The sequence below is a fragment of the Sciurus carolinensis genome, chromosome 11 (genome assembly GCF_902686445.1).
Source record: "Sciurus carolinensis chromosome 11, mSciCar1.2, whole genome shotgun sequence".
NCBI lineage: Eukaryota > Metazoa > Chordata > Mammalia > Rodentia > Sciuridae > Sciurus > Sciurus carolinensis.
The window spans coordinates 10,125,501-10,153,080 of NC_062223.1; the positions used below are offsets into that span (position 1 = coordinate 10,125,501).

Below are 27,580 nucleotides of genomic sequence, written 5' to 3' on the forward strand. Positions count from 1 at the left end.
GAAGGGGGGGAGGTGGCAGGGTGGGCACCAGGAAGCCTTCTAAATGGGGCGGGGGGCGGGGGGCGGGCTTGGCAGGGAAGCTGGGTTTCTAGCTTTGTTCTTTCTGCTTCTCTTCCCGACCCCTCAGACTTCTTCCTGGGACCTGAGCCCTGACCAAAAAGGTGCCCTTCCTGAGTCCTTACCTCAGAGGGGAGAGGACCAGGACTAAGCAGAAGTGACTTTGGGACGTGATACCCCCACATGTGAAAGAGCGGCTGCCAAAGAGATGATCAGCCCCACTCGGCCTCCGATCATCTTTGACCCTGGTCAAAGCCCATCTTCCTCCCCCAGTCTCGGTTTCCCGCTTTGACCGGGCGGGGCCGGGAGGTCTACGCGGGCCTCCCCGCCCCGCCCGGAGGAATCTGGCGGGACGGCCCGTGGGTCCCAGGTGAAGACTCCCTGGAAAAGACCCAGCGCGGTTCCGGCGGGGGCGGGCATCTGGGGTGGGGAGCGCCCCGCGTCGGCCCGCCAGTCCGCACACCCGCGCTCCTCCGGGCGGCAGCGACGACGCTTGAAACAGAAAAAACTGTCTCCCTGGCCCGGGGCCAGCGTCCCAGCCCCCCTCGCCGCCGCTGCGCCGCGCTCCAGCCAGGGAAAACAACTGCTCACTTCTCCTGCGTCCTCCCCGCGCGCTCCCTGCTTCCCGGCGGCCGCGGAGAGGAGCCGGGCCAGGGGGAGGCGCGGAGCGGGCCGGCCGCCCGGCCTTCCTCTCCCCTCGCTCCTCCTCTCCGCCTCCACTCGCTCCGGCCTCCACTCTCCGGCCTCAGTTCGGGGCCTGGCTGGGCTTCTCCAGGGCCGGGAAGTTTCTGGGCTCCCCGCAGTCCAGCCTCCATCTCTTGGCCTCGCAGTGGGCCCCCACTCGCGCCTGCCGTCCCCTCCCTGCCCGCTCCCTCGGCTCCTCTCCCTCGCTGCTCTCTCCACCCCTGTCCCGGGCTCCCGGCTCTAGATCCCCGCCGGCGCGGGGCCCCTCGCCCCGCCCGGGCGCGCCCCCCGGGGTCAGCGGCCCCGGATGCCCGGGCCCCGAGGGGCTGCCGGAGGCCTGGCCCCTGCGATGCGCGGGGCGGGGGCGGCGGGGCTGCTGGCGCTGCTGCTGCTGCCACTACTGGGCCCGGGCGGCGGGGCCGAGGGGGGGCCGGCCGGCGAGCGGGGCGCCGGCGGGGGCGGGGCGCTGGCCCGCGAGCGCTTCAAGGTGGTCTTTGCACCGGTGATCTGCAAGCGGACCTGTCTCAAGGGCCAGTGTCGGGACAGCTGCCAGCAGGGCTCCAACATGACGCTCATCGGAGAGAACGGCCACAGCACCGACACACTCACGGGCTCCGGCTTCCGCGTGGGTGAGGGCCAGGGGCTCGGGCAAGGGGGAGCTGGGAAGGATAGGCGCCAGGACCAGGTGGACTCAGAGTGGAGCCTCAGGCATAAAGACGGGGAGCTGGGGGCACAAAGAGCAGAGATTTGGGGCCCCCGGGGGCATCAGTGGCTTGGAAGCCTCAGTCCTGAAGGCCAGAGTTGGGGGACTACACGGAGGCCTGGCCACTGAAGCTTTGGGTTAAGGTTGGGGCCTAGGATGGGGTCCTGGATGACACCGGCTTCCTGGAAGATGCCGGGCTCTGAGAGGGAGTGCACAGGTTTTTCAGATATAGGAGCAGGGCAGAAAGTCTGAGAGAAATATTTCCCCATCTTTTAAAAATGTCGAAAGCAGGCCCTGCCGGGAGTAGACACCTGTGTTTTCTGGGAGGAGGAGCTAAGGTCAGGACTGGTGGGGGAGGGAGTTAGTCATCGGCAGGGTCTGAGAAGAGAGGGGGTTGAGACCTAAGACGCAGGGCGCAGGCCAGGAGCTGGGCGCTGTTTTGGGTCCTCAGCCCCTCCCTTTCCTATGTCTCCCCATAAACTCTCAAATCTCTGCCTCAAAGGTCCTCAGAGCCTCCCCACCCCAGCCCAAGCCCTTAGGACCTCCTCTTCAGCCTGGAACCCACCCCTTCTACAGGTCTGTGTTCACAGGGCCAGGCCTGGGGCTTGGGCCTCCTCCCCTAGGGCCTGTGGGCCAGGCTGGGGGAGGTGTCCCAGCAGTAATTACCCTCCTGGACAGGGTAATTAGGCTGAGCCCAAGATGGCACCAGCAAAACAGCCCCTCTCACGCGGTCCCCTGTTCACTTACCCACTCCAGACCTGAGGAACCCCACTCCAGTGGTTCACAATTCCCAGGAGATGGAGGGTGTGTGTGTGTGTGTGTGTGTGTGTGTGTGTATGTGTGAGTGCGCACATGCTCCTGGTCCCTGTGTGTATGGGGGCAAGCTCCAGCTTTGGAGTGACATACTGGGCGCACTGTGATTAGTCTGTGTCTTGTGTTGCTGTCAGGGGTGTGTGTCTGCAGTCACTGTCGGAGTGCATGGGAGTGTTTACCTAGTGAGCCTGTGTTGGTGTCAGAATGAGTCTGCGTGTGTAACCAGATGACTGCGTGTGAGTATATGTGTTCCTGGCCTCCCAGACCCACTGGTCATCCTGTGCAGGCTGCTGTCTCCATCCGTGCTGCCCACATCCCCCAGGCTCTGTGCCCAGGCCACAGTGGGCGGGTGTCACTGGGAGGTCACTCTCACCACTATGGGTGACTCACAGGGAGGCAGGAAGGAGAGGATCCTGCCTCCCCTGGCCCAGGACACACCTCTTCTGCCCTGGGAGGCCTGGTCCCCAGAGGCAAGGCAGGATGGGCTGGGATGCTCTTAGCCCAAGCTGTTGGCCAGGAACAGGGGCTGTTCCTATGAGACCTTTTAAGGTGTCCCAGAGAGAGCAGCAGAGCCACCTTCCCACCCTGGGAGTGAAGGCAGCCTTGGGGAAGACAGGAACAGGGCTGGAGCTGGCTCAGGAACTCAGGGCCCCAGACTGAAGCACATGTGACAAAGCAACAGAAAGTTCTCACCTCTTGTTAAGTCAAACCTTCATTCATCCCCCTGAACTTTTTCTGAGACCTAGAGCTGGGGCCCTGTCCTCCAAAGTACTTTATGGGGAGACAGATGTAACTATAACCAAACAAGTTCCAGGCCAGTCTGAGCAGAGGGTGGTAGTTTAGGAGAGGGAACTCTGGTGGGATATGAAGAAAAAGGCTCCCTTCCTGGGGAGAAGCAGGATCAGATTGGAATATGTGGAGCTGAAGGGCGGGGGACAGGGCTCTGGAGTAGAGGAAAAGCCATGAAAAGAGGGACGCCTTGACCAGAGGAGGGTGAGTCCTAGGGCATAGGGCGCACCGGGAAAGAGCAGAGGTGGATGGTTTGAAGAGAAGGTGCTGGCCGTGTGGAGCCTCCCATGTCTAGGCAAGGACGAAAGCAGTGAGCTGGGGTGTACCATGTCAGGGTTAGCCTGGCAGGGAGTTTCTGGGGATTATGGGATTGTGGACAGATAGAAGGGAGGCAAGAAGCCATGGAGGGTCTGGGTAGCAGGGCCAGACTCAGGGGAGGAACCAAGGCCATAGGGAGCAGGGGAGATGAGTTCATGGGACATTAGTGAGACTGAAAGACGGGGCAGGAAGGAGCAAGAGGGATGGAACCTTGAGGGTCACTTGTGCATGGTGAGCCCAGGTAGACAGAGGTGCTGATTTCTGACAGTATAGGTGGTGGAGATGCACAAGAAAGGTCCTGGAGACGTTGGGGGCTGTGGTTGTATTCAGAGGTGGGACATCATTTGCAGTGGTGAGGTGAGGAGTGGCAAGGCAGAGGGCAGGGGAGAGGGGCCAGTCGGGAGGGAGGGTTGAGACCTGAATGAGGGGGAGAATGTAGGGAGAAGAGGAGGAGGCCCCAGGGAGGACTCCCATGCCCAGGGAAGGCTCCAGGGGAAAGCCAGAGGAGGGGCAGACTGCTCGCTCATGATGGCCCCCATCATTGGTTGCCTCCGTGTGCCCTGCACTGTGCCAAGCGTTTGTACAGTCCTTGCCTCACTGAATGGACACATCTCCATGCATGAGGGCACCGAGGCAAGGGCAAGGGAAGGCAGTTGCCCAGGGTCACACATCTGGCTCCTGGCATGGCTAGAATTGAAGTTAGAAACTTAAAACTCCAGAACCCACCATGGGTATAATAGTGTTGGGGACCTAGAGAGGGCAGTTTCCATATGTGTGATACATTATCAAAACCAGCTTTAGACCTGGCACGATGGCCACACCTGTAATCCCAGAGGGTCAGGAGGCTGAGGCAAGAGGTTTATGAGTTCAAAGTCAGCCTCAGCAAAAGTGAGGCACTAAGTAACTCAGTCTCTAAATAAAGTACAAAATAGGGCTGGGGATGTGGCTCAGTGGTCGAGTACCCCTGAGTTTAATCCCTGGTACCCACCCCAAACACACACACACACACACACACACACACACACACACACACACAACCAGCTTCCCAAGGAGGTCGGAGCCAGTGGGTGACAAGGCAGCAGGTGGGGGGGGGGGGGGGCAGGGCCGGGCGAGGGCAGGCCTGGGGGCTGGGTTCAGCCCAGGACCTGATGCACCTCCCTCACCTCCAGTGGTGTGCCCTCTGCCCTGTATGAACGGCGGCCAGTGCTCCTCCCGAAACCAGTGCCTGTGTCCCCCGGACTTCACCGGGCGCTTCTGCCAGGTGCCCGCTGGAGGAGCTGGCGGGGGCACCGGCAGCTCAGGTCCAGGGCTGGGCCGGGCCGGGGCCCTGTCCACAGGCGCGTTACCGCCCCTGGCTCCTGAGGGCGAGCCTGTGGCCAGCAAGCACGCCATCTACGCAGTGCAGGTGATCGCTGACCCTCCCGGGCCAGGGGAGGGGCCCCCTGCGCAGCATGCGGCCTTCCTGGTGCCCCTGGGGCCAGGGCCAGGACAGACCTCAGCAGAAGGTACTAGAGGATGGGCAAACCCGAGGGGGTCGAGGTGGGCGGGCACAGGGATGACTGAACCCCGGAGGGGACCAGCCCGGGAAAATCCCAGCACTGCGACCCTCCAAGGCAGCCCTGAGGCCACCTGCCCCGCCCCCAGTGCAGGCCCCGCCCCCCGTGGTGAATGTGCGGGTCCACCACCCGCCGGAGGCCTCGGTCCAAGTGCACCGCATCGAGGGGTCCAACGCCGAAGGCCCGGCTGCGGCCCAGCTTCTGCTGCCGCACCCCAAGCCCCCGCACCCACGGCCACCCACCCAGAAACCCCTGGGCCGCTGCTTCCAGGACACGCTGCCCAAGCAGCCGGTGAGTGAATCCCCAGTCCCAAGGGCACCGCCCTTCGGCTTCTCAGGGTCTCCCTGCCCAACTCATTAGAGTTGCATAAAACTGCAGGGTCTGCAGGCTACGGGGGAGGAGGGAGGTGATGGGAAAGGGCCCCAGGAGGGAGGCCCGCGAGGGCAGGGCACTCTGTGACCTTACCCTGCACCCCTATCCCTAGTGTGGCAGCAACCCCCTGCCTGGCCTCACCAAGCAGGAAGACTGCTGCGGGAGCATTGGCACCGCCTGGGGCCAAAACAAGTGCCACAAGTGCCCACAGCTGCAGTGTGAGTGCCTGGTCTCAGTGGGGCTCCCCCACAGGACCACCCATCCCATCCTCCTCCCACCCCTGCCATAGAAGTCTCAGCCCAGCGGCCCCAAATTCCTCCCTCCTTTCCCTTTGACCTCCCTAGTGGCCTCTTTTCCCTCCCAAGACCTGCAGTGTCCCCCTACTCCCCTGCCATGCTGTCCTCTCTCTGCAGACACAGGGGTACAGAAGCCAGGGCCTCTACGTGGGGAGGTGGGTGCCGACTGCCCCCAGGGCTACAAGAGGCTCAACAGCACCCATTGCCAGGGTATGGCCAGTAGGAGATTTGTGAGCTTGGGGAGGAGCAGGCCTGTGGTGGGTGGAGAAGGTCCCAAGGTGGGCAAGGGAAGAGGCAGGGTTGGGGTAGGACCCTTAGGTTCTTGGAGCAGCTTGCTGTCACCCTATGGCCCCAGACTAGAGAAACCAAACTCCCACTTACCACAGACATCAACGAATGCGCGATGCCAGGCATGTGTCGCCATGGTGACTGCCTCAACAACCCTGGCTCCTATCGCTGCGTCTGCCCACCTGGCCATAGCTTGGGCCCCTCTCGAACACAGTGCATTGGTGAGACACAGGGTCCTGGGAGATTAGAAGGCACAGGTGGGAAGGGTGGAGTTCCCAGCAGCAAGAGTCAGGTCAGAAGAGATCAGAGGAGGGGTCAAGCGTTGACCGCAGAAGAAACCAAGCCCAGAGCAGACAGGATCAGAGCTCAGAGGGGTCAGGAGTCACATGAGTTCTTGGGTTAGAGGCCACATGACATCAAGGCTTATATGAAGTCAGGGTCCTATAGATCAGAGGCTTAATGGGAAGGAGGGGTAAAGCCCAGAGCAGCTGGAATCAGGGGTCAGTAGTCTTGTAGATTTCAGGAATCACTTGAGATCTATCAGGGCTACATGGAGATGGGCCAGAGAAGCAAGGTCTGGAGCAACTGGACAGAGGGATGTGGGCAATGCTTGGTCCCAGATGCCCATGCTCCCCACTCCCCCCTGCAGCCGACAAGCCAGAGGAGAAGAGCCTATGTTTCCGCCTGGTGAGCCCTGAGCACCAGTGCCAGCATCCCCTGACCACACGCCTCACCCGACAGCTCTGCTGCTGCAGTGTGGGCAAGGCCTGGGGTGCGCGGTGTCAGCGCTGCCCAGCAGATGGCACCGGTATGCAGGGGGTATGTAGGGCAGGGGGCTGGTCCATCCATGTGCATCACCTGTCTGGGAAACACCCACTTCTGTGTCTGCTGTCTTGACCACAGCTGCCTTCAAGGAGATCTGCCCAGCTGGGAAGGGGTACCACATCCTCACCTCCCATCAGACCCTCACCATCCAGGGTGAAAGTGACTTTTCCCTTTTTCTGCACCCTGATGGGCCACCCAAGCCCCAACAGCTCCCTGAGAGCCCCAGTCGGGCGCCATCACCTGAAGACACAGAGGAAGAGAGAGGTCTGGCTTGACCCCTTGACCCCTGATCCACACATATGACCTCACAGTCTAAGCCCTAACTCCTAATCCCTTACCTGAATCCTGAGCCCCAGAAATTTGACCATGGGTATGACCTCCTAAGCCTTGATCTGTAACCCAAGGACCTTGCTCAACCATTGCTCCCCAGACCTGGCCCCTGACTACCACACAACACACCCTAACTCCAGGAGCTATCTCTAGACCCTTGACCCAGAGACCCCAAACATAACTGGGTACAGTTGCACATGCCTGTAATTCCTGCAGCTGGAGATGCTGAGGCAGGAGGATCACAAGTTTAAAGCCAGCTTCAGCAATTCAGTGAGACCCTAAGCTACTTAGTGAGGCCCTCAAAATAAAAATAAAGGACTGGGGATGTGGCTCAGTGGTTAAGCCCCCCTGGGTTCAATCCCTGGTACCAAAAAAGAGAAAGAGACCCTAACCATACAGATCTGACTCCCACCCCAGTGTTTAATATTCCCATCTTTTTCCCTTTTAGGGGTGACCACCGATCCAGTGAGTATGAGAGCCCAGGTGGGAGGAGCCGGGCAGGTGAGGGATTCAGGAAGGGCTCATGCTACTGTCACCCCCAGCCAGTGAGTGAGGAGCGGTCTGTGCAGCAGAGCCACCCCACAGCCACCACCTCTCCTGCGCGACCCTACCCGGGTGAGCTAAGCACTGCAGGGAGGAATTCTCAGGGGCTAAGTCTGGGGTGGGGGCAGTTAACAGCCTAGATACTGGGGGACAGGGAAGCTGGGATATGACCTGGGGGCAAAAGGGATGCTCAGCCTCTTAGGAGCCTTCCTGCTGCCTGCAGAGCTGATGTCCCGCCCCTCACCACCTACCATGCGCTGGTTCCTGCCGGATTTGCCCCCCTCTCGCAGTGCAGTGGAAATCGCCCCCACTCAGGTCACAGGTAAGGTCTGCCCGGCAAGGCCACGCCCTAGATGGGTCACGCCCCCAACTTAATTTCCACCCCCCCCCCCGCCCCTACTCCAATCTTTCTGTAGCGTTAACAGGCTAACACTTGTCCAGGGCTGGGCTCTGGGAAGTCCCGATGAGAGAGCGCTCCTACCGCGCCCTCAGCCGGCCCAGGCAGCATGGTAGAGAGTCTGAAGGCTTTCATTCATTCGACCTGTATTTATTGAGTACTCAACTATTTGCCAGCACTGTTGAGGTGCTGGGGATGCTGGGGGAACAAAAATAGATAAGAATTTCCTATCTTTACAGAGCAGACAAAAACCAGATCGATCAGTAAAAAACCTAGAATTTCTTATAAATGCTATGAAAAAATAAATCAGAGGAGGAGGAAATCTGGGTGTTCTGATAATATGTAGAGTATCAGCGAGAGAAAACTTTCTGTGCAGGGTTTCAGAGATTGTTAAAAATTCAAGGAGAAGTGGGGAAGGGAGGGGCATGCAGGTTGAGGAAAAGAACATTCCAAGGGAAGAGAAGTTTGGGTGGAGGAGGGAGAAACCAGACACAGATGGGTATTTCTGAGCCAGGAGAAGCCCAGTGCATGGAGGCTTGTTAAGAGGTTTGGGTCTGATGCCAGAGACTACGGGAAGTGTCTGGAAGGATTTGAACATCAAAATTGCTAGCTCAGACTGAGCGATCCCTCTGAGCCAGGCACTGTCTAGAGAGTTCCACAGACGACATAGCATTTAACCTTCTCATGCTGAAAAGTAAGCCTTGCTTGCCTCGTTTTCCAGATGAGAAAACAGAGGTTGAGACAGGCTCAGTAACTTGCCCCAGGTCACACAGTTGAGCCAGAGTCAAGCTTGTGTTGGCGTGGGCTCCAAAGCCACAAGGGAGCTGTCAACCTGAAACCCTGAGCCTGCGTGAGCTCCTGGAGTGAGGGCTCGGGTGGAAGGTGGCTGTCCCAAGGGCTGTGGGAATGTAGAGGATGAGGCACCTGGGGAGGATGTTGAGGAGACTCGTGGAGAAATACTGCAGGGGAAGAGAGCATGCTGCCTTCGGAAGCCCACTAGTGGGTCAGGTGGGCGTGGGCAGAGCAGAGTTCAGCCCACTCCTGGGCTCATGGTGTGAGTCAGATGGGGTGCTTGAGATGAGACTGCTGGATGTTGGAATCAAAGGAGGGAGGAAGAGGAAGCAGGGAATCCTGGGTTTGGCGACAAACAGGGTGAGGAATGTTCCTGCCTCTGCCCTTGTGTGCACAGCTGTGATGAAGGTTAGGATTAGCAGGGAAGGGCTCCTGACAGCCTTGGGAGGGCAGGTAATCAACCATTCTGGAATGGAGCACCCAGGTCCCTGGGGCAAGGGGTGTTGGAGTCACTAGTTGAAGGATATTGGTGTGATTGAGGCCATAGGGTGACTGGGGAGAAAGGGATTTCAGAGCCCCTTGGGTATTGGGACAACTGGGAACCTGAGGGGATGTGGTTTGGTTTGAGGTGACTGGAGGTCAGGCTTTTGGAGTGAGTGGGAATGGAAATATGAAAGGTCTTGGTATGAAGGTGACAGGGATGTCTGGTACCTGGGGTCCTTGTTTGGGACTATCTGTGATCATGACATGGGGGTTACCGGGTTGAAGTGTAGGAAATCCTAGGATTGGAATGGGGTGTACAGGAACCTGAAGTCACCCGGTGACCTGATTTAGGTATCCAGGTCAGTGCGTCTGGATGTCAGGTTCTGCCCTGGGGCCATGGCAGGTGAATATGCTCTTCTTGGCCCGCTGACATTCCCGTGCCTGCAGAGACAGATGAATGCCGGCTGAACCAAAACATCTGTGGCCACGGAGAGTGCGTCCCGGGCCCCTCGGACTATTCCTGTCACTGCAACCCGGGCTACCGGTCGCACCCGCAGCACCGCTACTGCGTAGGTAGGTGAGCGCCAAGCAGCTCTGGGCAGTCGGGCGGGTGCCCGGGTGAGTAGCCCTGGAGAAACCCGGGCTCACAACTTCCCTTGGATGTCTCCTGACTCGCCGATCCTTCTCAGACGTGAACGAATGTGAGGCGGAGCCCTGCGGCCCCGGAAGAGGCATCTGCATGAACACCGGAGGCTCCTACAACTGCCACTGCAACCGAGGCTACCGCCTGCACGTGGGCGCCGGAGGGCGTTCGTGCGTGGGTGAGCGCCATCGGGTCAGCGGCAGCACCGGGTTTCCTGGGTGGAGCGGGCTCACCTCCTATGCTCTGCGTAACCCTTCCTCCGCCCCCTGGTCTTTTGCGATCCCTTTCTCCTGCTCAGACCTGAATGAGTGCGCAAAGCCCCATCTGTGCGGCGACGGTGGCTTCTGCATCAACTTTCCGGGTCACTATAAGTGCAACTGCTACCCTGGCTACCGGCTCAAAGCCTCCCGACCGCCTGTGTGCGAAGGTGGGGGACCCATCCAGACCAACGGGTGGACCTCAGATGTCCCTCGATCAGGGATGGGGGGGAGTTTGCGATAATCTCTGCCCAGCTCTGAGCCTCTCTGGGGTTCGGAAGCCCCAAAAGACCCTGTTCTTGATTTGTGACGGAGAGAGGCCCTGCCAAGGACCTTGAGCGCCAGGCCAGCCAACTTGTCCCCAGATGGGTCCTCCTACTTTCTCCTGTGCAGACATTGACGAGTGTCGGGACCCTAGCTCCTGCCCGGATGGCAAATGCGAGAACAAACCCGGGAGCTTCAAGTGCATTGCCTGTCAACCTGGCTATCGCAGCCAGGGGGGCGGGGCCTGCCGCGGTGAGCGCGGGGATTCCAAGGCTAATGGGTGGGGCCCTTCCCGGATCGGGTCGGGGCGGGAGCAGGACTAGGGGCCGCTTGAGGCGCCTCGAGGGCGGGGCATCCTGGGGATGGAGCGCCCCGCTACCAACCCTGGGCAGAGGAGATCCATTCCTCGACACCGCGCATCCTCCGGTGCGGCAGAGTCTGAAGCGAGCTCTCCACGCTGCAGACATCAACGAGTGCTCGGAGGGCAGTCCCTGTTCGCCCGGCTGGTGCGAGAACCTCCCGGGTTCCTTCCGGTGCACATGCGCCCAGGGCTACACGCCGGCGACGGACGGCCGCAGTTGCGTGGGTGAGCTCCTGCATGCCCTCCGGTGCTACCCTCCGAGTGCTTGAGCGCTGAAACGGGAGTCGCAACAGGTGGACGGGAGGTGACTAATTTATTCCCTAGCTCTTGTATCCAGTCGCTCATTTTTTCAGCAAAGAGGCTGCAGTTTCCAGGTAGGAAGTGTTTGGAGGCAGTGTTTGAAACTGCGTTTGCAATACATGTCCCTTAAATTTGATGGGAAAAAAGTATCAAAGACGGGGTGAGGGGCATCCCTGCCCTAATGTTTACAGTGCACCAAGAGACTGGCTAAGGGCTGGGATTCAGAGGACTTAGGGCACAGACTGTAGACCCAGAGCTGGGAACTTGGGTGCAGCTGGGGTGCTCCTTGGAAACCAGCACTGGACTGGGTTAAAGGACCAATAGGAATAGCAGAGCAAAGGAGGAGGAGAGGGAACAGCTCGCTGGCCAGTAGTGGAAGAGATGAATAGTCGCCTCAAAATGGCCAGAAAATGATGTGATATCAGAGAAATATTAAAGCAGATTAACTGGACTTGCTGGCTGGATGTCACGGTGAAGGAGAGAGGGGAGTGAGAGACCCTCCAGGTATCTGGTTTGGTAATTCAGTGGATGTGCTGCCCACTGGGATATGGTACTCAGGGGTGGACATATTTGGGAGGGAAGATGCTGAGTTCCATGTTGTCTAGGGGGAACGCGTAGGCCCCATGGGCATCTCAGCTGGAGATAGATGGCAGTAGAGGCTAGGCCATGTGGGTTGGTAGTTCGGTAGTCTTGGGCCAGACATACCTACGTGGAACCATTGACTACAGACTATGGCAGAGTGTTGAGGTGAGGCTTGCTCAGCCAAGGAGGGGGAGTTGGGTAAGGGGAGCATTTGGCAGAACTTGGTAGATACTGACACACAGGGGCAGGTGGAGATGAGGGAGAAGGAATGAGAAGAGGATGCTTGACGGAAAGAGGGATGGTAGCCCTGGGGCCTGCAGAGCACCAGTTAAAAGGCTGGGAAACCAGGCGTGGTGGTGTGTGCTTGTAATTCCAAGCTGAGGCAGGAGGCTCAAAAGGTGGAGGCCAGCCTCAGCAATTTATCAAGACCCTGTCTCAAAAATAAAAAGGGCTGGGGAGCTGGGCATGGTGGTGCACACCTCTCAGTGGCTTAGGAGGCTGAGGCAGGAGGATCCAAGCCAGCCTCAGCAAAAGGGAGGCGCTAAGCAACTCAGTGAGACCCTGCCTCTAAATAAAATACAAAATAGGGCTGGGGATGTGGCTCAAAATCCCTCCCCCACCAAAACCAAAACAAAACAAGGGCTGGGAATGTGCCTCAGGGGTTAAGCACCCCTGGGTTCAATTCCTGGTACAAAATAAACAGCTGGGGAAACCCAGAGCAGTATGGGGGGAAGGGCAGGGAGGGTGCCTCTTGGTGAGGGTCTATAAAGGGTATGAAGGCCTGTGCTTTTTAGCATCAGACCTAGCCAGGGGCCCTGAAGCTCTTGGCTTGGCTGTTGGCACATGGGAACAGGGCAGAGGCCCCATGCTTCTCTTGAACTCCACTGGCCTCAGCTTGGGTGTTCCAGGCCATGAGCAGGAGTGGAAGAAGAGCAGCAGAGACCTGAGGCTGATGTCACCCTGACCCTCTGACACCCCTGTGCCCTACAGATGTGGATGAATGTGAAGCTGGGGACGTGTGTGACAATGGCATCTGTACCAACACACCAGGCTCCTTCCAGTGTCAGTGCCTCTCTGGCTACCACCTGTCAAGGGACCGGAGCCACTGTGAGGGTGAGGAGTCCTAGAGCTGGGGCGCTGGCCTGTCCCTCCCTATCCCAGGAGATCCCTACTGCCAGGTCTAGTCCCAGTCCTGAACCCAGATGTGGTATGGGGCTGTAGGAGCCACCCAGAGCCCTAGGGGAGGGTGCTTTGGCAGCCTCAGGCTGTGCATAGGGATCAGCCCCTGAGACTCTCCACCTCCTTGCTCTCCTACAGACATTGATGAATGTGACTTCCCGGCGGCCTGCATTGGGGGTGACTGCGTCAACACCAACGGCTCCTACCGATGTCTCTGCCCCCAGGGGCATCGTCTGGTGGGTGGCAGGAAGTGTCAAGGTATGAGAGCTTGGCTGAGCGCTTCTGAGGGGCAGGATGCAGTAATCCCCAAGATACGCTGGCCTCTCCGGCTTCCATCCATTCTGTGCTCACCTGTCCTTCCACTCTTTCACCTGAGTAACAGGATAAGGGTAATAAAGATGTGAGTGCTTCGGTGATGCTTACTGTGTGCCTGCACTGCTCAGCTAGTTCTCCACAGATGTAGTCCAGTTTACCAAGTCAACCTTATGTGCATTCATCCTACTGTTTGCCAGGTTCTGTGCTCTGTACCAAGTATTCAACACTGACCAGGGGCTCCCAGCCTCTGGTGGTGGTGGTGGTGGTGGTGATAGTGTGGTGTGGTGGTGATATATAAACTAATTTCAGAGTTTGGAGTGCGGGGTGTCAAGAAAGATCTGGACTAGTGATCAGTGGAGAAATGACCATTGAATCGGGACTTGAAGCATAATAATAGGGGTTCCCAGATGAAGGCACTGGATGGTATTTTACCATCCCCTGCAACAGTATTTACAAAGCACAGAGATCTGGAAGCTGTGTTTGTTTGAAGGAGAGCAAATACCTGTAATGCTGAGGATGGGGTTGGAGGGAGCTGGAGAGTGATGGGACTAAAATGTATTAAGAGAGCAAACTGAAGTTCCTTAGATGCTGAGCTGATTTAGGACTTCATATATTGTCATTGGGAGACACTGAAGATCTTAGGAAGGATGACAGCAGTGAATGTACTTACCTACCTACCTGAACCAGAGGGGATCTCTGTGGTGTGTACTTGAAATCACAGGGGAAATTCAGGTTCTGAATTTCAGGCCCTCAGCGCACACTCCAGGGAATGAGGGTTGGGTCTTGTCAGAACCACTTCTGTTCCTGCTTCCTGTGCCCCTTGCTCCCCCCAGACATAGATGAGTGCAGCCAGGACCCTGGCCTGTGCCTGCCCCATGGGGCCTGTGAGAACCTGCAGGGCTCCTACGTTTGTGTCTGTGACGAGGGCTTCACCCCTACCCAGGACCAGCATGGCTGTGAAGGTGAGTGTCCTCCCAGTTTTTCCTCTGACTCCACAACTCCCCTGAGCTGCAGCTGGCTTTCAGAGATGTCCTGTTCCCGTCCTTCTGGATTTGGGGAACAGAAAGATATCTCTCTTGCCTGGGGGAGTCTGGCTGAGCCAGATCTCTAAGGACCTGAACACCATGTGGAGGAAGGAACAGGGCTTCACATGGTGCTAAAGGGGGGGCAGGAAAGTGGGGGCAGTAATGTGGTGGGTGGGCAATGTAAACTTGGGGGGCAATTTATCTGCATGACTCTGAGCTGCCTTCCCCCTCAGAGGTGGAGCAGCCCCACCACAAGAAGGAGTGCTACCTTAACTTCGATGATACGGTGTTCTGCGACAGCGTATTGGCCACCAACGTCACCCAGCAGGAGTGTTGTTGCTCACTGGGGGCCGGATGGGGAGACCACTGTGAAATCTATCCTTGTCCAGTCTACAGCTCAGGTCAGGCGCCGGGCAGGCCCCTCCCCAGAGCCTTAGTTTGTGCATCAGGAAACCGAATGGGAAAATGGCTCCCTGCTGGGTAGTTGAGGACCGGGGAGCTGGCTCCGGCCAGCAGGCTCACACTCGGCCCTCCTTCCTTCCCTCCTGCAGCTGAGTTTCACAGCCTTTGCCCGGACGGAAAGGGCTACACGCAGGACAACAACATTGTCAACTACGGCATCCCCGCCCACCGTGGTAAGCCCCAGCGCGGCTCCTCCCACCCGTCGGGCCCGCCCCCGCCGCGGGGTGGGCTGGCCGTGGATAGGCTCCGCCCACACATGCCCGCCTCCCCCACCCTCCCGCTCCTGTACTCCGGGTCCATCACTCTCAAATCTTTGGAGGAAAATCCTCTCCCGCGGGCCTGGCTTTCCTCCCTGCGAGGGCCCCGCCCACCCCTTCCGCCTGCGGGTCCGGCAGCTTAGTAGGTGGAGGCACTGGGCGCCCACGCTTCGTCACCCCGCAGACATCGACGAGTGCGTGTTGTTCGGAGCGGAGATCTGCAAGGAGGGCAAGTGTGTGAACACACAGCCTGGCTACGAGTGCTACTGCAAGCAGGGCTTCTACTACGACGGGAACCTGCTGGAGTGCGTGGGTGAGCGCAGCCCGCCAGCGGCCAGGGGAAAGCGCCCCGAGGCCCGCAAAGCGCCCGACTCCAGGTCTTCCCCTGCCATCCGCACTTTTCCTCCCGATAGACGTAGACGAATGCCTGGACGAGTCCAACTGCCGGAACGGAGTGTGTGAGAACACGCGCGGCGGCTACCGCTGCGCCTGCACGCCCCCGGCGGAGTACAGCCCAGCGCAGCGACAGTGTCTGAACCCTGACGAGATGGGTGAGATGGGTGAGGCCCGCGCAGGTCAGCCTAAGGGAAGGAGAGGGCGGGGCCCGGGCCAACTGTGACTGCCACCCCCACCCATCGCTGCCCGTAGACGTGGACGAGTGCCAGGACCCGGCAGCCTGCCGCCCTGGCCGCTGCGTCAACCTACCGGGCTCCTACCGCTGCGAGTGTCGCCCGCCCTGGGTGCCCGGGCCGTCCGGCCGTGACTGCCAGCTCCCCGAGAGCCCGGCGGGTGAGGGCGATGGCCGTCCTGGGCCGACTCTCGGACCCTGTCCATAGGGTGGAGCCCCGGGGCCTCGACACCGGCGTGGGTGGGGTGGAACTGAGGACTGTCCCTGCCTCCAGCTCCTAGCTGACGCCGGTTCCCCTTCGCAGAACGTGCCCCGGAGCGGCGCGACGTTTGCTGGGGACAGCGTGGAGAGGATGGCATGTGTGCGGGCCCCTTGGCCGGGCCTGCCCTTACTTTCGATGACTGCTGCTGTCGCCAGGGCCGCGGCTGGGGCGCCCAGTGCCGCCCGTGCCCGCCGCGTAGCGCCGGTGAGCTGCGCGAGGGAAGTGTGAGGGCGGTAGCCGGGGTACACCGACGACGTCGCTCACCTCCCCTTACACTTCCCAGGGTCCCAGTGTCCGACATCGCAGAGTGAGAGTAATTCCTTCTGGGACACGAGCCCCCTGCTGTTGGGGAAGCCCCCGCGAGGTGAGTAGGGCCTAGGGGGACGAGGCCGGGTCGGCACCATCGGCAGGGGGCAATGTTGACGTCGGTAATTCCTCTGATCCTCACAGACGAGGACAGTTCGGAGGAGGATTCGGACGAGTGCCGCTGTGTGAGCGGCCGGTGCGTGCCGCGGCCGGGAGGCGCGGTGTGCGAATGTCCCGGTGGCTTCCAACTGGACGCCTCTCGCACGCGCTGCGTTGGTGAGCTGGACAGCAGGCGCGGGGCAGCGGAGGGGCGGGGCGGCACCCGACCGGAACTAGACGCTAAGCGAAGCTCGCACCTGTCTTCCCCACACAGACATCGATGAGTGCCGAGAACTGAACCAGCGCGGGCTTCTGTGCAAGAGCGAGCGCTGCGTAAACACGAACGGCTCCTTCCGCTGCGTCTGCAAAGCCGGCTTCGCGCGCAGCCGCCAGCATGGGGCCTGTGTGCCCCAGCGCCGCCGTTGACAGGCCAACAGCCTGCACCTCCGCAATCACCGACGGGTTTTCGCTGACATTGGGGGTGAGCTCGGTCTCTTTCCTGCCCCAAATCGGGACATGGACCCAGGAACCCTCTGGGGCCCACAGACCCCTTTCCGCACCCCTAGGCTCCACCGTGCTCAGGTACTGGTGGTCTGCAGGGTGCTGTCAGCCTTGCTCCCTGAGGATGATTCCTAGATGCTGATAAATTGGATCGTGCCTCTTCAGTTTACTCTTGGCTTTCAAAGCAAATTGATGTTCACATCTGTGGCTGGCAGGGACTGCACTGAGCAGCACCAGATCCTAGCCACTGCGGAGGGGCTAGCTGAGCCCGGGACAGGGGTGTGAAATAGAATTTATTGTGGCTCTGATTATGTACACATGAGATGTGCCTGGCCGGGCGGCCGGGCTCACATGGTTTGTACAATAAATACATCCGCGGGGCCTGCTCTCCGTGGCTGGGAGGGCCACCCCAGAGGTTCAGTCCAGCTTCCGTGCTCCCAGCTTCATGGGGCCCTTGGCTGCCTTCTTCTCTGCCCGTTTGGCCTCCATCTCCCGCCGCCGTTCCTCACGCTTTTTCCGTGCCAGCTCGGCCTTGGCCTGCCCTGGGGTCAGGAAGGGGAGGCAGACTGAGGGCTGACCTGCCCTGCCCTGAGCCCTAGTCTGTCAGCCCTCCAGGGGAAAGACTTACGGCTCTCAGTCTCCAGGCCCTCCCAGTTGTCCTCACCCCAGGAGTCGGATTCTGGCCTGGGCTGAAACGGAAGTGTGGGCTGCTGTGGGGGCCAGCTCCTGGCCAAGGTCTACCCCAGCCTGCACCCTCAACAGACCCATACCTGGGTGCCAGAACGCACAGACAGAGCAGCAAAGGGGTCACCCTTATCGTTGGACTCTGGGCCACCCCAGTTGTACTCGCTGGCCAGTCGTGTGCCTTCAGGGGGTGACTCTGCGGAGCTGGGCTCCTGCCAGCCCTGCTCCCAGGAGCCTTCAGCTTCCCAGTTGCTCCAGTCTGACTCAGGAGACTTGTGTTCTGGGTGGCTGACCTGCAGAAGGGTGGGAAGGAGCGGTAGTGCAGGAGCCAGATCCACCCCACAGACACACCTGCCTGACCCAGCTCACCTGTCCAGCTACGCCTGCTTGGCCCCTGGTGCTCCAGTCATCCTGCTGGGCCAACACAGACTCAGCCTCCTGCTGCAGTGTGAGGAGAGGGGCATGAGCAAGGACACACCCAGCCCTCCAAAGGGCACATAAGCTGACCCAGGCCTGCACCTAGCTCAGCCCTTTGCTCTTTTATCTTCCTTCACTTGCTTCCCTGTCAGCAGATGGGGAAACTGGCCAGGATTCTGTCACAATTCACTCAGAGCAGCCCCGCTCCCTCCCCCCCCCACCCTAGCAGCATGCCTGGTCTGGTTTTAGAGGAGGCAGGACGGGGGACTATTCTTGCCATCCCTGGGCTGAGTGGGCACTGGAGCAAACCATGGGCACACAGGAGAGTGAGAAATCCAGTGGGCAGCCTAAGCACTGCCTACCCTGCCTCTCATTTCTGACCCTGCTCCTGGGAACCCCTGGGTTGGGGGCAAGGCTCAGCTGCTGGCTCTGGCCCAGTGGCCAACTCCATGAGGCCTACCTGTCAGGGCTGCTGTGTGGATGAGTATAGGCCCAACTCCAGCCAGGTCCCATATGCCCTGGAATGGCAGCCTGTGGCTTTGACCTGGGTGTCCCCTGAGGAGACCTCTTCAGTCCCACTAACCTCCAAGCTGCCCCAGTCCTCATCATCCCATCGGTCAGCAGTACTGCTGTCCTCTGTTGTGTCCTTGTCCTCCTGCATCTCCCAGCGGCTTGAGGTTGTGGGGGTGGCACAGCTGGGTGTGGGGGTGGGGGCAGGATGTCCTAGAGAACAGAGGTCCTGGAGCTCTCAGGGAGGTCTTGGGACAAGGCAGAGGTTGCTGAGGGGGAAGGGGTACACGGGAGGAAGGGGAACCCAGGAAACCCACAAGGAGACCAGATCCCACTCACCCTCTGGCACTGGTCTCTGGGGCACATTGGTCTCAGCCTGTGTAGCCATGGGGTGCGCACGGATCAACTTGGAGGTGAGTGAGGAGACTCCAGTCACGGCCCAGCCTGCCCAGCTGGCTGCAGCTCCTCCCATTCCAGGGCTGGAGGCTGCGTGGACATCCTTCTCTGGGCAATAAGAGAGAGGGACAGGCGTGGGCACCACAGGCTCCACAGGGAGGTGATAGGAAGGCAAGCACCATAACAATGATTGTAACCGTCCCCTCCCTGTTCTAGGCCCAGGTGCTCCCATCTGTGAAATGGACACTCCAGTGGAGGTGGGACATGCCAGATGACAGTCAAGGACATGGAGGTGGGGGAAGAGGGAACACAAGCATGACCACTCACCTACTTCTGCCAACTGGGTGGGATCCTCAGAAACAGACTCCAGTTTGGACAGGAAGCTTCGAAGGGCCTTGAAGGCCTGTGGAGTAGAAGGGGCCAAGTTGGGGCTCCAGGGTTCCAGGTTCCTGAGAGCCTACCAGACTGGCTAGGATGCAGACATAACCCAGAGTCCCAGCCCCACGGCCCAGCCCCAGCTATGCCTCACCTGGTCCCGCACAGATTTTTCAGGGTCCACAGTGAGGCCACAAAGTACAGGCAGGATCTTGTGGGCACAGTCATTCATTGAGTAGAGATTGTGGGTCGCAGCAAAGCCCAAGACACCCGCAACGCGGGATGGCGCAAATGGGTCCTTAGTGGCCCGGCTGAAGGCAGAGGTGAGGACCCTGTGTCTGGTCTGGGGTGGGGCAGGGGAGAGAACTCCTAAGTGCAGAGTCAAAAGTGGGACCCAAAACCTCTAGGTCTTACTCCCAGAATGGGCCAACTGTGGGATCTCCAGGGTCTGAGAATGTGTATCGAGAATAGCTTAAAAGGCACAAATGTACTTACAACTCTCTCTGGGTTTTTCCTCCTAGAACCCTAGACTCCTTTCTGCCTCAGGGAACAGGGGCCAGAGCAGCAGCGCCCTTGGGGCAGGAGCATGTGCGTCCCTTCTTCCCTGCCCTGCTGACCCCATTCATCCATTCCTATTAACTGGGCATGGCTGGTGTCACATTTACAAAACTGGGGGATGCTCACAGGTTTGGGGCACGCCAACCTGGATTCAGATCCCAGATTCACACCTACTCACTGTGTGACCTGACACAACCCACTCCACCTGCGGGTGCCCAGACACTGGGGCTAACAGGACTCCCGGAGCCTTTGTGTGGCGGGGGGATGAGTGACCACACACACAGGGTTCCTGGCCCCAGAGGAGGTCATGGTTCTGTGGCAGCTGTGGGACACTCACGCTTGCACTGAGGTAGGAACCAATTTTTCCCAGGCAGACTGTGGTGTTGCAGCGGATGGGGCCCTGTTCGTCCTTGGCCTGCAGCCGGGCAAAGTGCTTCATGAGCTCCACGTTGAGGTTGGCTTCGTTTAGCTTTGGGGCCAGGAGCAGCATGGACTGTGGGGTGAAGGGGACAGTAGGTGTCGTGGGGCAGGGCAGGAATGGCCTCCTGTAAGAGTACTTTTGGCACCAAAGTCCTGCCAAAGCCTGCCAAAGTCCACTCGGCCTGGTCCTGGCCCACCTGGCATGTTGAGAAAGGGGAGCTCCTCTACGGTCCCCCGTTACAGTAAGACCTCAAAAGTCTTGCACTCCTGTCTCCCATCTCTCTCCTGCCTGCAGTCCATCAGGCTCTCAGAGGAACACTCCCTGTCCACAGTGTCCCAAATGGGCTCAGGCTGAGGTCACCAATAAACTCCAAATCACTAAATTCAATGGTCAATTCTGTCCTCATCAAACTTGACCCCTTAGCGGTTTTGACACCCTACCTCCACCCTATCACCAGAAGTTTTCCCTCTGCTTTGAAATTTTTGTTTCTGGTCTACCAGGAAAGGAGTCCTGGTCCTCCCCCAACCTCACTGGCTGCTCCTTTTGCTGAGATCTTAACCTTCAGACACCCAGAGCAAATCCTTTGGCCCGTTTTATAGTTAACACTGGGGCCCTGTGTAATCTCACCTACTTCATGGCTTTAAATGTCCCTTTGTTAGCTGACAGCTCCCAGGGTGCGCCACTTGCCAAAACTTCTCTCAACTTCACGTGTGTGTACCCAGCAGCCAGCTCAACATCTCTACCTGGCCATCAGCAGAGCTGGCCAAGCCAGGAACCATCCTCCTCCCACAAACATGCTCCTCACTCAGACCACGGCACTGCTCTGTTTTGTCCTCCACCCCAGAGTGACCTTGGTCTCACTCCCAATGAATGCATCAGGATCCCATCATACTAACAAGGCCTGGGCACCCACCCAAGCATTATCCCTCTGATTTCACCTCCTATGGCCATTTCCTTTCATCCATGCTAAACCTCTTATTTCTACTACTTCTTACTTCTATAGGCCAGGCACCTTCCAACCTCCGGGCCTTTGCACCTGCTGTTACTTTTGCAGGAAATACATTTTTTCCCCATCTCCTCATGGGCTGAATCCTTCACCTCCTTTCTTTAAAGGGACACCTCCTAAGAAAGGTAGTCCCACTTTTAAAACTACAAACCCTCCTCTCTCCACTCCTCCACACTTTCTGATGTAATATATATTTTCTAATTCTGTTTCCTGTCTGTCAGGTCACTCTCTATACCCCTCGAGGGAAAGGGGCTTGGGCTGCCTTGAGCAAACTGCATACTAGCCGAGGGCACAGAATGGGCACACGGAGATGTTCAGTGAGGTCTGTGGGAAGGACCGTAGGTCATACCCGCCACATCCCACCACTGACTGCAGGACAGCCTGGACCAGAATGAGTGCCTGTTCACAGCATGGTGGTGCCCGCCCACCCATAATCTGCTCAGACCTGAAAGCAGAAGCCAAGGCCTCTGTGTCCTGGAAACATGCCTTGGAAAACCAGGGCCACTGTTTGCCTGGCCACACCTACCTTGACTGTCTGCTCCCGGATGGCGGGGTTGGTGTCCAGAAAGCCATGCACAACGTGGGGAAAGATCTGGGTGTTGACTGTTGGCTCATCAAGGTATTGGATAAACTGTTCCATCTGCAGCCCGGGGGTGGGGGGGTGAGAACACAGCCAACCCCTCTCTCGCCCCCTGCAAGTTTGGAGCCACTCTGGATGTCCCACTGGTCAGCCTGGCCAGCAGGTTAGCTTGTTAAGCCTCATGCCTGTGTGTCTGACCTCAGGAGGCCTGATGCTTCTGGCACTTGGAGAGGGATTGGGACCTGAGAGCCACTAGTTCTTCCTGGCTCACAAGAGTCCCCCACCCTAGACCCCATCAGCCCTGTGTAATGTTCCCAGTTGCCCTGGGTTGGCAGGAGAGATTGTATCCCCACTCATCCCAGGGTGACCATGTCAGAAGATGGGATGGCACCTGAGCCCTGTAGCCTGGGCACTCCCAAGACTGCCAAGGAGCCCTGTGATCAGCTCCACCTCCTGACAGCCTGGCCTCTCTGCTCCCTCACTTGTGGAATGTCTCTGGGGCCCTGTGCAGCCAGGAAAGGGGCTCTAGCCACCTGCTTGGGACAGGAGGTAAGGAAGGAGCCTCCCCAATAACCAGAGTGGGTCTGGGTGGGTAAACCAGGGCAGGGCCTGGCCAAGGTCCCCACCTGCTGCAGGAGGCGGATGCGCATGGCGCGATCGGTGGACGAGAACATCTTAACCACCACAGGGATGATCTTCTGCTGATACTCCTCAGCACTGAGGAACTTGCCCACCTGAGGGAAGGAAGGAAGAAGTGCTTAGCCATGGCCACGGGGGTAGACAACTTCACAGGGCTCAGGTGACTTACTTGGGATCCTACTGGTTTTCCAGGGGAGGTGACAGCAGAGTGGAGGCATCAGGCATTTCCTCAGTAGCTCCTCTGCCCCTACCCCGGTTCAGCCCTGCCCTTAACCTTTCAGGTTCAAGGCCTCTTTTAGAAGCTGATGAAAGCTTGCCCCTCCCTATGAACAAGTGCCTGAATGTCATATGTACATAGAATTCTGCCTATGATTTCTGGGGATTCCAACTACATAGGACTTGATGGCTATCTTTTCCATTTCCAGCAAGTTCCTTCAGGGAAAAAGGGTATCCTGGGGTGGGCAGGGAGGGGAAGGGCAGGTGCCCCTGTAAAGGTGGGCTGAGGTCTAAGGAAGCAGGTGGGATCCTACCCCAGAAGTCAGCGACCTAAGTGGTCAGGAGAGAGAAGAGGAAAGTGGGGTGATGGGCAGGTAGCCCCCAGGGCCCTGGGAACCTAGATGCACAGATCAGACCAGGAGGATCTGTCTTAGGGAAGCAGAGGGTAGGTCAAGGCCCTGAAGCAGGGGTCTGAGGACAAAGAAATATGGAGGCACAGGTTCTTTGCTCCCAAAGGGCAAGAAGTCCCCACAATCTCCCTGTAGCTGCTCAGGTGGTCCTGGCTTACTGAAACACCAGGAAGCCGGCATGAAGCCACCTCATGTGGGTCTTCCCTGATGAGGCTTCCTGCTCCAGGATGCCCGACAGGGCTGTCCCAGCCCAGGGCCATCTTTTTGGCCGTTTGGATGCGCTCTGCCAGCTCTCTGGCTCCCACAGCTTCTGAGGCTCCAGGCCTTCCAGGTCTCCCCTCGCTTACCTTGAAGAGGGGTGTGAGGACCACGGCCCCAGCATTGCCAAACTCAAAGGCAGTCAGCAGCTGGGGCAGCACCTTGTGCCGACAGAAATCCTCAGGGAACGAGTCCAGACTCTTGCTCAGCTCTTGGAAGAACTTCTGCTTCTCAGCTGGCTCTTTGATCTAGGGGAGCAAGGACAGGTCCCAGGGAGGAAGCCGGTCTGGCACCCACATCACCCAGTCACAAGTGAGGACAGGAAGTCACCCCCGGTCTGATGGGACAGAAATGAAGCCGTGGGCTCTAGAGCCCAACTGCCTGGGCTCGAAGGCTAGCTCTCCTGCTTACTTGCCATGTGACTTAGGCAAGTTCCTCCATCTGTAAAATGAACTAATAACTCTATAACCACATAGGGTTGTTCTGAAGATTCAACTGGAAAAAGCACATGAAAGTTGCCTGGCACACAGCAGGGCCTTCAGTGACTGTCCTGATCTTGGCTACCTGGCCTGCTGCTGCTGGGAGAGCAGCCACTAGGGGCATCAGACCCTCGGTCAGCAGCAGGGACAGCTCATAACAGCCTAGACTGGAAACAGGCTCCCAGAGGGAAGGGCCCAGGGAGGAGAACTCCACCTAACAGTGTCTCTGCCCCGCTGCCCAAGACAGGAGGGCTCAGCATTTGCCGTGGCTTCTTCGCGATGCAGCCCGGGTTCCCCATCCTCCAACAATGCTCCCCCCGCCCCCCGCCAGCCAACACTCTCCCCTGTGTCCCACTGAGGTCTGTGGAAGTGTCTCTCACCCTCCCCATCCTGATTCTCAGCCACCTCTCTGTGTTCACCACACGTGACCAGCCAGAGTAGGTGCAGAGGGCAGAGCCTCCCCCCTCCCTTCCCTGTGACAACCTCCAGGTCTGCAGGTGCTATGACTCTCCCTTTACGCAGACACCAACACTGAGGTTCAGAGGTGAAGCAGAGAGTGCCCTCCTCACTATCTTCCCGCACACTGGTCCCTTCTAGAACACTTCCCCCAGTTACCATCCCCATAGCTCCCACGTTCATGTCCTTCAGGTCCCACTTCAAATGTCACCCTAAGAGAGCCCTTCCTGAACACCCTACCCCCTCTATTTTCCTTCTGGCAAAGAGAACTGCCAGAAATAGGGACCTGGCTTGTTAACTCCTTGTCTGCTCCTTGAGGGCAGGTCTAGATCTCTCCCTCCAAGTCTGTGCAGAAAATGGCAACCTGGGGACCAGAGTTAGAAGTATTACAGAGTTGCTCGAGTGACCAGAACAGTCACTAAGCCCCTGTGTCCAACATGCACAGCTGGCCCTCTAAGTTCCACAGTTGTGGATTCAACCAACCACAGATAACAAGTATTAACAAATACTGTGTCCAGGACTGGGGTTGTGGCTCAGTGGTAGAGCGCTTGCCTTAGCACGGGTGAGGCTTGGGTTTGATCCTCAGCACCACATAAAAACAAACAAGGCTAAATTTTCTTTAAAAAAAAAAAAAAAAAAAATAGCTCAGTCAGTAGAGTGCTTGCCTCTCAAGCACAAGGCCCTGAGTTCAATCCCCAGCACCGCAAGAAAAAAAAAACAAACTGTGTACACTGACATGCAGACTTATTTTTGTAACTGTTCCGTAAATGATACTGTACAATAACTAGTTACATAGCACTTTCATTTTATTAGGTGTTATAAGCCATTAGAGATGATTTTAAGAATGTGGGAGGATGTAAATAGGTCATATGTAAATACTATGCCACTTTATATAAGGGACTTGAGTATCCTTGGATTTTGGTATCCTCGGGAGTCTCAGAACCCGTTTTCCATGGATATCAAAGATGGCTATGCTGTGCACTTCACGCTTACTGACTCCTTCCCACGCTCCTGTGAAGGAGGCCCTACAACTAAAACTAAACTTCAACCATGGGAAGTCACAGCAAGGAAGAGCAGGAGCCGGAGTTGCATCCAGGGGCCTGTGTAGTCCATGCTTGTCTTCAGAGGGTCCAATTGTGAGAGACCCTAAAAAGTGGGGTATAGGGCAATAGTGAGGAATGTAGGGCCAAAGCATAGGGAGTGAGGGGCTTACCTGAATCTCTTCCAAGAAGAGGTTGGTTTCCACAAAACGGTTGTTCATGAAGCCACCCGGGGCCTGGCAGTTCTGCAGAAAGCGGGCTGGGTTGGGACGCACCTTGGGGTTGGCTCCCACCAGTTCGCAGTAATGGGGCACCAGGGATTTGGGGATCTGTAGAGTAAGACTCAGTGTCAGAAAAGGGGTGGTAGGTGAAAGAGCAGGGAAAGAGCAGCTGGGGAGAGGCGGACAGCCAAGGGCTGGATACTTACCTTTCCAGGGTTGCGCAGGGCAGCCGCCCGAGGCAGGGGCCCATTGAAGACTTCCCAGATGAGGCAGCCCAAGCGCCACATGTCTGCTGACCTGTGGCAGTAAGCCAGAGCTGCTCAGGGCCCTACCACCATTAGTGCAAAACTCCCTCCTGCCTTGGCAGGTTCTGGCTGTGTCCCTCAGCTGACCCATCAGTCTTAGGCAGCTGGTTTCATTACCCCATTTAACAGATAAAGAAACTGAGGCTCAGAGAGGCAAGAACATCTGTCCTGGTTCACACAGCTTTCAAATTCTGAACCACCCAATGCCCAAGCTTGTGTTCATCCTGCCCTGCTACTTTGAAGACTCTGGAAGCAGTCCTAGGACCCTGGTTCCCTCCCAAGTCAAGCAGCAAGGGACAGGGGAGCACCAGCTAGTCTAGAGATCCCAAAACTACCAGGGCCTCCAGAACAGGACAAATTGAGGCATGCTGCCCCCAGTCACCCACCACTTCTCTCTGACCACTCTGCTGCTGTTGTCAGTCAATTCCGGGGGGTCATACTGCTCAAGTTCAGGGATCCCCTTGCGGGGTGGTCCCCCACCATTGCCCTGGGCTGAGTACATGTAATCCAAGCCCCCAAGTTTCCACTCGCCAGCTCGGTCCACAAACACAGCAGCCATGCAGACATTGTTGTGGATAAGGTTGCAGTCATTGACCAAGAAGCTGAGGGCTTTCACTATCTGGTGTAGCCCCCAGGATAACTCCTGCTCCTTCAGGCCACCAGCATCCACTCGCGCCTTGAGGTACATTCCCAGTGGGGTCACAGCCTCTGTCACGACATGGAGGCACTTTTCTGTCTGGGGAAGGAGACAGGGATGTCAGGGCTGGGTTAGGGAGAGGAAGGGGAGATAAGAAACAAAATGGGGAGAGAGGCCGTAGCGAAGCAAAAACCAAATCTGGGGGTTCTGATGTTCAAGGGGTGGAAACTGAGGGACAGAGTGGAGACAGGAGTGGGAGACTGGGCGGTGAGAGCAGAGATAAGCAAATAGAGTGCAGGTACCTCCAGCCCATCGATGTAGGCCAGGATGTTGGGGTGACGGAGAGTTTTGAGGCGCTTGAAGGCAGCTTTGGCCACCTGGGTCTGCTCTTCGGCGCCAGGTTTCACGTCGTACACAAATATGGACACCAGGCTGCCTGTGGCCTGGAGGACAGAGAGGCCAGAGGGGTGGGGGCCAGGATGACCACTCGGCTGGCTCTGGGTCTCACCAGCTCCGAGATGGTGCCCAGAGCGGAAGGAAAGAGACGCAGGCCGGGTCGCTCCCCGGGTCAGCCCTTAGGGACTTGGCCCGGCCCACGTGACCCCCACTCCGTCTGCCCGTCGGTCTCTCGGTCCTTCCGCCCGCCACGTCGGCACTGCCCGACCCCTCCCCGGTTCGTTGTCCCGGAGCCTCCGCCGCCACGTCAGGCCGGGAGCGACGCGGCGGAGCCGGCGGCGCGCAGTAGGCGAGGCCGAGGACGGCCGCGGCCTGCGGAGCGGGGCCGCACTCACCTTCTTGCGGCCGCGGTGCAGGATCCAGGGTCCGGGCGGGCTGCCTTCGGGAGGCTCCGGGCTGAGCTCGAACGGGAAGTCCCGGACCGGGTCTCGGGCAAAGAACCACATCGTCCCCGCCGCCGCCGCCGCCGCGGGCTCGGGCGCCTCCGCTCCGGGTCCTCCGGCCGCCCGAGCCGGGGCGGGGCGGGGCGGGGGCGGGGCCTGGTCTGTATGGGCGGGGCCCGGGGCGGGGCCCGGGGCGGGGCCGGGGCGGGGTCGGGGCGGGACCCGCAGCGCCAGGACCAACCCCGCTTCCGCGGCGGGGTCAGCAGCTCCAGGTCGCCTGAACTCCCCAGATTTCTGGGTCCTTAAATGTAAAAGGGGCGTGGAAGTAGAGCCCACCGCCTTGCGGTGATAAGGTAAGAATGAGAGCTTGAGAAGAAACGGACAGACGAGGAAACCGAGGCAAGGAGGGGGAGAGACAGGGACAAAAGATGCAGGAAGGCGATTGT

The 27,580-nt window shown here is 58.5% G+C and overlaps 2 protein-coding genes across 12 annotated transcripts; one reads left to right on the plus strand and one right to left on the minus strand.

The window, feature by feature from the left end:
- Positions 1-449: 449 nt before the first annotated feature.
- On the plus strand, positions 450-20,406 carry Ltbp3 (latent transforming growth factor beta binding protein 3). 9 transcript variants are annotated; one of them, XR_007103822.1, is made up of 30 exons: positions 451-1,370; positions 4,534-4,869; positions 5,009-5,211; positions 5,405-5,510; positions 5,706-5,798; positions 5,975-6,097; positions 6,526-6,684; positions 6,780-6,965; positions 7,480-7,496; positions 7,574-7,646; positions 7,798-7,896; positions 9,694-9,819; positions 9,936-10,067; positions 10,188-10,316; positions 10,540-10,662; positions 10,874-10,996; positions 12,644-12,766; positions 12,971-13,090; positions 13,981-14,109; positions 14,406-14,573; positions 14,724-14,807; positions 15,076-15,204; positions 15,305-15,451; positions 15,540-15,680; positions 15,824-15,985; positions 16,065-16,145; positions 16,232-16,363; positions 16,461-16,667; positions 18,911-18,986; positions 19,591-20,404. XR_007103822.1 is itself a non-coding variant. In XM_047515726.1 (29 exons), the coding sequence occupies exons 3-29, from the start codon at positions 4,554-4,556 to the stop codon at positions 16,610-16,612; spliced, it is 3,576 nt and encodes a 1,191-aa protein (XP_047371682.1). In that variant the 5' UTR covers positions 1,327-1,370; positions 3,638-3,721; positions 4,534-4,553; the 3' UTR covers positions 16,613-17,112. The 9 variants fall into 9 exon arrangements, 7 of the variants coding, with proteins under 7 accessions (XP_047371679.1, XP_047371678.1, XP_047371675.1 ...); XR_007103821.1 differs by having other exon boundaries at positions 18,911-20,406; XM_047515726.1 differs by lacking the exons at positions 18,911-18,986; positions 19,591-20,404 and adding an exon at positions 3,638-3,721 and having other exon boundaries at positions 1,327-1,370; positions 16,461-17,112.
- Scyl1 (SCY1 like pseudokinase 1) lies at positions 16,961-27,280 on the minus strand. 3 transcript variants are annotated; one of them, XM_047515727.1, is made up of 17 exons: positions 27,087-27,280; positions 26,598-26,738; positions 26,045-26,394; positions 25,560-25,650; positions 25,306-25,461; positions 23,247-23,405; positions 22,261-22,368; positions 21,581-21,694; positions 19,965-20,120; positions 19,224-19,412; positions 19,022-19,097; positions 18,638-18,802; positions 18,372-18,511; positions 17,741-17,812; positions 17,458-17,664; positions 17,316-17,376; positions 16,961-17,229 (listed from the first exon to the last, which is right to left on the minus strand). In XM_047515727.1, exons 1-17 carry the CDS (start codon positions 27,195-27,197, stop codon positions 17,105-17,107), a joined length of 2,421 nt encoding a protein of 806 aa, XP_047371683.1. In that variant the 5' UTR covers positions 27,198-27,280; the 3' UTR covers positions 16,961-17,104. The 3 variants fall into 3 exon arrangements, 2 of the variants coding, with proteins under 2 accessions (XP_047371683.1, XP_047371684.1); XM_047515728.1 differs by lacking the exon at positions 17,741-17,812; XR_007103823.1 differs by lacking the exons at positions 16,961-17,229; positions 17,316-17,376 and having other exon boundaries at positions 17,622-17,664; positions 18,249-18,511.
- Between the last annotated feature and the right edge of the window lie 300 nt (positions 27,281-27,580).